This window comes from Juglans regia, chromosome 1 (assembly GCF_001411555.2).
Source record: "Juglans regia cultivar Chandler chromosome 1, Walnut 2.0, whole genome shotgun sequence".
NCBI lineage: Eukaryota > Viridiplantae > Streptophyta > Magnoliopsida > Fagales > Juglandaceae > Juglans > Juglans regia.
In genome coordinates, this window is record NC_049901.1 from 5,462,787 (window position 1) to 5,472,011 (window position 9,225).

The 9,225-nt window shown below is 33.5% G+C and overlaps 2 protein-coding genes and 1 long non-coding RNA gene across 3 annotated transcripts; all 3 read right to left on the reverse strand.

Annotated features, from left to right (window-relative positions):
* Positions 1–636: 636 nt before the first annotated feature.
* On the reverse strand, positions 637–978 carry LOC108988001. Its single transcript, XM_018961080.1, has one exon. The coding sequence runs from the start codon at positions 976–978 to the stop codon at positions 637–639; it is 342 nt and encodes a 113-aa protein (XP_018816625.1).
* A 4,535-nt stretch (positions 979–5,513) lies between these two features.
* On the reverse strand, positions 5,514–6,388 carry LOC108988080. The gene is made up of 3 exons (XR_001995614.2): positions 6,340–6,388; positions 6,152–6,206; positions 5,514–6,073 (listed from the first exon to the last, which is right to left on the reverse strand). It is a non-coding gene; the product is annotated as an uncharacterized LOC108988080 (long non-coding RNA).
* A 1,838-nt stretch (positions 6,389–8,226) lies between these two features.
* Positions 8,227–8,673, reverse strand: LOC108988000. Its single transcript, XM_018961079.1, has one exon. It carries the CDS (start codon positions 8,671–8,673, stop codon positions 8,227–8,229), a length of 447 nt encoding a protein of 148 aa, XP_018816624.1.
* Positions 8,674–9,225: the final 552 nt, after the last annotated feature.

Here is a 9,225-nt window from a genome sequence, read left to right on the forward strand (position 1 = left end):
ATATTTCGTTACAATTGGTAGACTTTAGGCTCCGTTTCAAGATTTTTGCCCTTATTTTCGCATTGCTTGATTAATTGATCTACGTACACATTCAAAATAATTTACTTCACATGAAAACAAGGCTAGTGGATTTTGCCATCTTTTGATCAAGCATGAAGAAAATTATGTACCGGTATTACTGTTTCACGCATCAATATTATATATGAAATACATCACTTACTGGACCAGACATTAATGTTACCGCAAAGATATCATCAAGCTGCATTAAAATGGTGTCTTACTGTATATATATATATATATATATATATATATATATATATATATATATGTTTATGCTGCAAATTCAAAAACTCATCATAATCGTACTCATGTCTTAGGAGTAAGAATCAGATCAAAAGGAATTCCCAGAATATAACTATAGCTGATTGAGAACAAGTACATCATGAAACGTATATTAGGTTATGTTTGAATATCAAGATAATCACAACTCATCTCAAATCAAACAACCATTCACATGCAATAGCATCATTAATTAGTCTATTTAATTAATTAGCTTTGCCCAGCACGTCGACATGGAGAAAGCTGCCAAACATCCACACAGAAACTTATACGTACATAAGGGTTAGACGAAATTAATTAAACTGGCCAGATCGATAAGATCCTCTTAGCTATCTCTATTGCATGAATCAAGGCCACCCCAGAAGATAGGAGTACACTCAAAAAAACAACTGCCACCATCCCAAAAGCCAAACCTGGTCTAGTATTCATCAAATAATTTTGCAGCAACCCTAATGCTTCAGAAATATCCTCGTTGTAACGCAAAGAATATTGCTTCTCCCACTCCATCCAGTTCAAAGGTGGCTCGTAATTCGTCTCTGAGATCTTCATCTCCCTAATCCGCAACCGGAGCACAATCATGTTCTCGTCCACAAGCCTACCCCAGTGATCTCGTCCGCTTGTTCCCCCGCTTGCTGCCATAGTACTTATTAGGTTAGCGCGCCCTCTGTGGCGTGGCGATGTGGAAGAAAATGGCCGGCAATGAAGCGTAGGGAATGAAAGTTTGGTTGCTTCCATTGATGAATGAGTATTAACTAAGGACGCCAATCAAAGCTTAGAACTAAGCAGCTGTGAAGGAAAATTCTATGGGACTAGGGATGTTTTTATAGGGACGATCGAGACGACGTACGTACACGTATTACTGTACTGTAACTATATGAAATCTATATAATGAGAGGACATCATGAATAACATGCAACTATATATGATAATTACGATTTGATAACTTCAGGCCGAATGATCTGCATTTAGAGATTTTTAATGGCGGTGATTTTGGAAGTTGCGTCCAAATTAAAAGTGCCCAATAAAGTCCATTAACAGAATCAAAGTGGGCCGTTGGCTATGATGCAATGTATGAGAAATAATTTTTTAAAATGAAAAATGGTAAATGTACTTAAAAAAAAACTTAAAAAAACTTACTACTCTACACATGTTAGTTAATGATCATGCTGAAAATCATGAAATTTGAAATTCAAAATTTAAATTTAAAACAAAAACTAATAAAATGAGTCTAATAAGTAAAATTATAAGTAAAAGTATAAGTATACGTAGCACTACTCTTTTTAAAAAAAATAAGTTCTGTGTAAGATTTTGTAAAAAATAGATCTCACATTGAAAAGTTGTAAAAAAAAGTTATTTTTTATTAATGAGACCCATTTTTTTTTATACATAAAGCTTGTCTATTTAAAATTTGCATGTAATATTATTCATCTGAAAATTATATATTGTACTTACAAACTACTATTTATCGTGCGGCGCGCATGCATTAGCAATATGGTAATTTACTTTTTAAAGTTGAGATAGTACTTATTGTTAATTTTTTTAGCCAATTACGTATATTATAATATTGATATTGTGGCTAAATGTACCATGCTTTTCTTTAGTAAAAGGAGTTTTAGAATTTGATTTAACTTTACTTTTATGAGAGTTTTTTTGTAAACTAAATATTTTTCTTCAATAATGTTTGGCAACTGGAGATTTTAGGTCATGATTTTCAAAGGAGAAATGTTATTTTAGGACCTGATCTTCTATATTACATACAATTCAGATAATATAATTTGATTTGTAAGATTTAGGGTACATTTAGTTACTAAATTACTTTCAACTCATCTTAACTCATTATTATAATTTTTTTAAATTTCAACACAAAATATAATAAATAATTTAACTTTTTTAAATCTCAAAATAATAATAATATTAAAAAATAATATTTTAAAATATTTTATTATCTCTACTTATCTCAATTCAATTCAGTTTAATCTTTAAATATAATTTTAAATTATTTTATAAATTTTAAATTATAATTTGTGAATGATGTGTACCGATGCAGGAACTTTAGAACAGAATCATTCTTTTCAAGGACACCGGCACATCATGACCAAGCACTCACATGAACAGTATCCGTGTCACTATTCATGCCCATTGAAATCACCTAAAATCTCCCTAACTTTAACGGTTCTTAGATGAAAAAAGGAGGACAAAGTAATAATACTGCTGACCTATTTCCTTTTCATCCCGCATAAAATTTCCAGGTATATACTTGCACGGTTCTAATTTATAAACATGCATGGGAACTCGATCCGAGCCCCGCGCGCCGCGTAATCATGGAAGCTTTGATAAATTTCTTTCCTTATTTTTCTCCGAGCAATCATGTCAACTTCTTTCGTCCGTTCATTTTTCACTTTCCTTCGTTAATTAGTCCATTTGCTTTGAATCTATTTATATATATATATTATAACCTCTGAATATATATATATAGTATGATGGCCGCCGCGTTAGTACTTGTGTTGACAAAGATATCTCCTCTAGCTCTGTACTGTACATATAAACATGGAGACCTTTTTCATACTACTGTGATGAAGAAAATGAAAACGCAATACACACTAGGTGTTTGAATAAAGTTCTTAGAAGAACTTTCTTACAGAAACTTGCTTTTCATTTCAGAATATTTTCTTGCATACAACACTGTATACATGAGGACAGTATATATAAACTTTTGCATAACAGAATTTGCAATCTATTGCCATACATCTTTTGACACCTGTCTAGCCTAGTCATTATTTTTGTTACAAGAAGATTCTGCAGACTTATTCTTCACTATTCTAGAAGTTTCTTTAGAGTCACTTTTTTGCTGCCTTAACATCCCCCCGCAATGCAAGCGGCACTGAGGTAAGAGTAAGGCTTGATCAAAGGTGCAAATAATGACTTGTTGAGAGAGGTTTTGTAAGAATATCAACGATCTGATCTTTGCTAGACACGAATGATACTGGAAGGGATTTTGCTGCTACTTTTTCACGCACAAAATGATAATCCAACTCAACATGTTTGATCCGAGAATACATAATTGAGTTCATAGACAAGTAGGTGGCACTAAGGTTGTCACACCATAGAGTAGGAGGAGAAGAGAGGAAGATGCCAAGTTCTCCCAAAAGAGATTGCAACCAAAGAAGCTCACAAGCAGTGTTAGCAACAGATTTATACTTGGCTTATGTGGAAGACCGAGCAATTGTGGGCTGTTTCTTGGATCTCCAAGAAATCAAATGATTCTCAAAATACACACAAAAACCACTTGTGGATCGGCGATCATCCGGGCATCCGACCCAGTCAGCATCAGAGAAAGCAGATAATTGATGAGAGGAAGTGGGGGAAAAATAAAGACCAAGAGACTGAGTGTTATTAAGATACCGCAAAATACGTTTGACGGCTGTCTAGTGAGGAAGCCGAAGACTATGCATATATTGACACACGATTCACAGCAAAGGAAATATCAGGACGAGTAAAAGCAAGATACTGTAAACTCCTAACAACACTACGATATCATTGAGGATCCTCAAAGGTACAACCATCTAAAGCCGTCAGTTTTTTAGATGAAGCCATGGGAGTTGAAATTGACTTGGAGTCATGCAAGTTGGTTTTTCGTAATATATCCATAATATATTTGGACTGAGATAAAAAAAAGACCGGAGGATGTTCTGTGCACTTCAATATCCAAAAAATAATGCAGGGACCCGAGAACCTTAACAGGAAAGGAAACCCGTAAGGCAGCAATAAATTCAGATATAAGCAAACAGCTAGATCCAATCACAATGATATCATCCACATAAATCAGAATAAACAAGCAGTCCAAGTTATTACGCATGATAAACAGGGAAGAATCAGTAGTTGAACTACGAAATCCTAAAGACAACAATTTATCACTGAGCTTAGCAAACCAAGCTCTAGGAGCCTGTTTCAAACCATAAATTGACTTGTGTAACTTACAGATATGATGCGGAAAATCAGGTATCACATAATATCTTATCATCGTTTATGGAATTATTACGTCATATATATATATATATGTGTGTGTGTGTGTGTGTGTGTGTGTGTGTGTGTGTGTGTGATATTATTTATTGTAGGTTATCTGGGTGAGTATCTTAATTAAATCATATTAGATATTCCTTAAAATTGGATAATTAATGATCAACAAATATTATAATTCTCAAATGTCATAATTCTCTCATCATCTTATAATGTGATATATGATGATTGTACGTAAATTATTTATTATATTTTACTTATAAATTTATCATTTAATGTAAAATTAGCGATAGAATAGATTTTTTTATATATATAATTATATATATATTGAATTTAATTTCAGAATTGGTGATCACTGCAGTATTTGGGATTTGGAATAATATAATATAGTAATGAAAAGCAAGATTTTGCTTCCACCGTAATTTACGGAATGCATTAAGGAATTTTTTTTTATTAAACATCATTCCTTCTTAATAAATAAGTTCCTAACTTCCTTGGTCAGATTGTTAAAAGTGATTACAAATTAATTATTGATAGAATTTATTAATTTTTTTAACTTTTCATAAAAAGATTAAATTTATATAAGCATATATCAAATATATCTCAATAAAATTTATAAAATATTATTATTCGTATTACCATGCAAATTACATCCACTAATAAAATAAGTTTAATTACGTACTATAAGATAATGGCATCTTATATCAATATTGTGGCCCCGGCCCCATGCTTTCTGCTGTCATTCTTTTCATTATTCAAAGTGGTTAAAAGGTGGAAAATATTATTGTATGAAATTTTGATAGTGATATTCACGTTATGTTAGTACTCTATTTCCCTTTCCCTCCCAATAATATATCCTTTTTATTATTATTATTATTAGTGGATTCTCTTGCACAGCGCCCACCACAGACAACACCCAACCCCTCCCAATAATATATCAATTTTTTTTTGTCAGATATTATATATGTTCTTGAAACTTGTTTAAATTTTACCATTTTTCAATGTCTTTGTCATTGAATGACTGTTTTTCAATATCAATATTGTTTTACACACCTTAGGCAAAAGCCCTTAGGGCTTATCATTTTTTCCCTCCCCTACTGCGCCCTGCCCCTTCTCCTTTTTCTTTCTTTCTTTCTTTTTCTTTCCTCTGCCTTCTCCTTTGTCGAGCACTGAGAAAAAGGATAAAATATAAAACCTAAATAGTTGTAAGAATACTTTACCTTACCCATAAAAGCAACAAACACAGTCTTTAGGCCAAAAACATCCAAAAACATCCACAAAATGTTCACAGGCGGGCGGATACTTGGTCATTGCAAAATCGAGTGCCCTTACGACTGACCCATAAGCCGACTTTTTCTGCTTCAGGATGATAATCATCAATTCCACACCTTTAGACTTCACAAACCTCTCCTTGTTTTCCAACGACATTAACAAACAACACAAACAATCGAACAAGTTTTCTAGCATCTCCTCCTCATCAGAAGTTTTGGGGCCCTTGGACTTGTACATAGTGACCGCCTGAAGCACCAGATCCATGCCGTTCATCTGCCACACTCTTCTGGTTGGCCGTGATACTCTGCAACAGAACTGCCAATATTTTCGAGGCGTACTGCTTGTTGGAATCGAATTCCCTTACCTTGATCCTCCCCTAGCAGCACCTTGCTATAGACAGCGGCCATCTCGTCAAATCGGTTTGGTCGCTGGCGTGAGAGGAACCCTGCTTACATCAAGAAGAAAAAACCAACACATCAAGCAAAATAACAAAATAAAAAATGGAAGAAAAAAGAAAACAAACCTGAAGAGATAAGAGGTATAAACGCATAAGAAGAGAAGATTAGATCTTGGATCATCTGCATGCAAAGCAAAAAAGAAGAAAGAAACCATCTATTTTGTTAAGAAATATGGAGGTCAAAAACTCATTTACAATCCTCAAACCAGTTCAACGATATGAAAACAAAAAACTTAATGTTGCAAAAAACAAACCTAAAGCGAGAAGATGCATAGATGAAGATGAAGAGAAGATGCAGAGAAGAGAGAGAGACAGAGAGAAGAAGAAGAAGAAGAAGAGAGAAAAAATGTTACTTTCGTGAGATGAAGAAACAGAAAATACAAAGTGAATAGAAACAAGAAAGTAGAAAGTCTGAGAATACAAACGGACAAAAACAATAAAAATGGACACAAACAGGAGCTTAACTGGGACTCAACAGAAAATAAGAAAATTAACGGTAAAATAAGAAAAAATTATTATTTATAATTAGATAAACATTTATTATAATATTATTATAATAGAATAGATATATATATATATTTATTCTTAGAAGATCAAGATTAAGGTTGCGTTTAGATGTTGAAGTGAGTTGAGTTGAGTTGAGTTGAGTTAAGATAATAAAATATTGTTAGAATATTATTTATTATTATTATTATTATTTTAAAATTTGAAAAAGTTGAATTGTTTATTATATTTTGTGTTGAAATTTGAAAAAGTTGTAATGATGAGTTGAGATGAATTGAGAGAAATTGTGGTTTCAAACGAAGCCTGGTTCCTCAAATACTCTCAACTCATCATTACAACTTTTTCAAATTCTAATACAAAATATAATAAACAATTCAATTTTTTCAAATCTCAAAATAATAATAATATTAAAAAATAATATTCTAATAATATTTTATCATCTCAACTCAACTCACTTCAACATCCAAACGCAACCTAACACGTTACTGAATAGGAAAATGCTAGAGCTCCCGCTGGGGGCTCCCGCTGGGGGCTCCCGCTGGAGCTCCAGTGTATTTTTTTATGTGTATTTTTTAATTCTTTTTTTTTATGTAGATGTTTTTAATGATTTTAAATATTTTTAAAAAATAAAAAAAAATTATAATATTATTAAATAATACTTGCTTAATCACGAAGTAAAATATAAAATATTTTTATATGATTTTTTATTTTACTTCTTGATTAAGTAAGTATTTTTTAATAATTTTTTTTTACTTCTTGATTAAGAAAGTGTTTTTAATAATGTTCTAAATTCATTTTATTTTTTAAAAAATATTAAAAAATATTAAAAAAAATTATATAAAAAACAACTTAAAAAAAAACACATACAAAAATAAACTACAGCCCCAGCGGGGGCTGTAGCACGATCCTACTGAATAACACGTGTTAGGTTATACGCTTAAGAGAATCGATCGGCAAAACAAAACGTACAAGAAAAAGAAAATTAATTAGATGAGGATTTCGGAAGTTTGATTGAGGCAGCATCTCCATGCTGAACAAAGCTGCAACTTGCAAATGATGTCAATATTCTACGAATCTACGGATCTAATTAATTTAGAACTTAGGCCAGCCCGTCACGTCAAAGTAAATTCTCTTTGTCGAGACTCAAAACTAATCGGTGTGTTCAGACCTCAAACACTGCCAAAACTAATCTTATAGTGTTTGGAAGTAGAGGGAAGTTTAGCATAAAACGAGCCTGAGTAATTAGCGAATGTAATATGGAAGCAATCGGAAGCAACTAGCCTGCGCTGCTCAAAACTTGCTTTTTCAGGGGAAACGACAGTACTAGAGAAAGTGCATAATCGCGTAATTGAAAAAATGAACGACGCAATTTTAGAATCTGGCCGAGTTCATGGAAAAGCTTAAGGAATTGGAAAAGCGGCTAATCCAGGCGCTGAAACCTTGACGTTCTCAAAATAATGTAAGAGAAAAACTACTAAAAAAGATAGAAAAAACTATATATTTGTCTTTTGTTGTTTCTTTTTAATTTTAGCCGCCATAACATTTCTATGTCATAGAGTATGATCGCTATATGTAAATAAATAAATAAATATTCGCCTTTTTTTGTTTCTTAACGTTGTGGCGAAAGCAACCTCAACTCATACATGAGCCCCAGCTAAGATTGCCTTGGCCATCTCTATAAGATGAAGAAATAACATCCCAGCAGATACAGGAACACTCAACGTAACGACTGCAGCCATCCCCAGCGCCAAACTTGGCCTAATACTCATCAAATAAGACTGCAACTGCCCTATTACTTCGCAAACATCCTCATCGTAATGCGTATAATATTGCTTCTCCCACTCCATCCAGTTCGATGGTGGCTCGGCCTGACTCGTCTCTGAAATCTTCATCTCCCTAATGCGCATTCGCAGCACGATCATGTTCTCGTCCACGAGCCTACCCCCAGAATCTCGTCCATTTCTTTCTCTACCTGCATTCACAGTCAGCCCAACGTGTTTTCTCCGGCAATTAAGTGATGGCAACGACATAATAGGCCGCCACGGAAGCAGGGCGGCGGCGGATGAAAGTCTGGTTGCTTCCATTGATGCAGTTTCTAGCAGCTATATATATAGTAGCGATCGATCGAGCTAACTCAAGCAAATTAATCAGCTTGTATGATTGCGAAATATATGAAGTTGTTAAATTTTCTTTGGCTAATGAAGCAAATATATACCATATGGGAAACTAAGCGTGAAATTAAAGGAAGGAACATACTTACAGATCACGTACAAGGTGGGATATTGGAGATCGATCAGAGGTTACGTGACAAAACATAAGACGTTTAGATTCTTATCGAGGAAGCTTCTATATTGTCTAAACCGTGTGGATAGAATGACGTGAAGTGGCATAAATGCCAACGCGTCTTACTGTGTCGTACCGTGTGGTACGTGTGTTCTTGTATACAGCTTGGAGATGCGCGAAGGTTCAGTTAATTAAGGAACAATAAATTAATATTGTGATATTATCTAATTGGGCCACAACTTTGTCGTAATTAAATAAGTTAGGTGTATGACATGAAATTAAAGGGAAGAACCTAATAATAAACGAGCTAGCATCGATAGTCACACATGATCTGATAACTTTTTGAAGTTGCG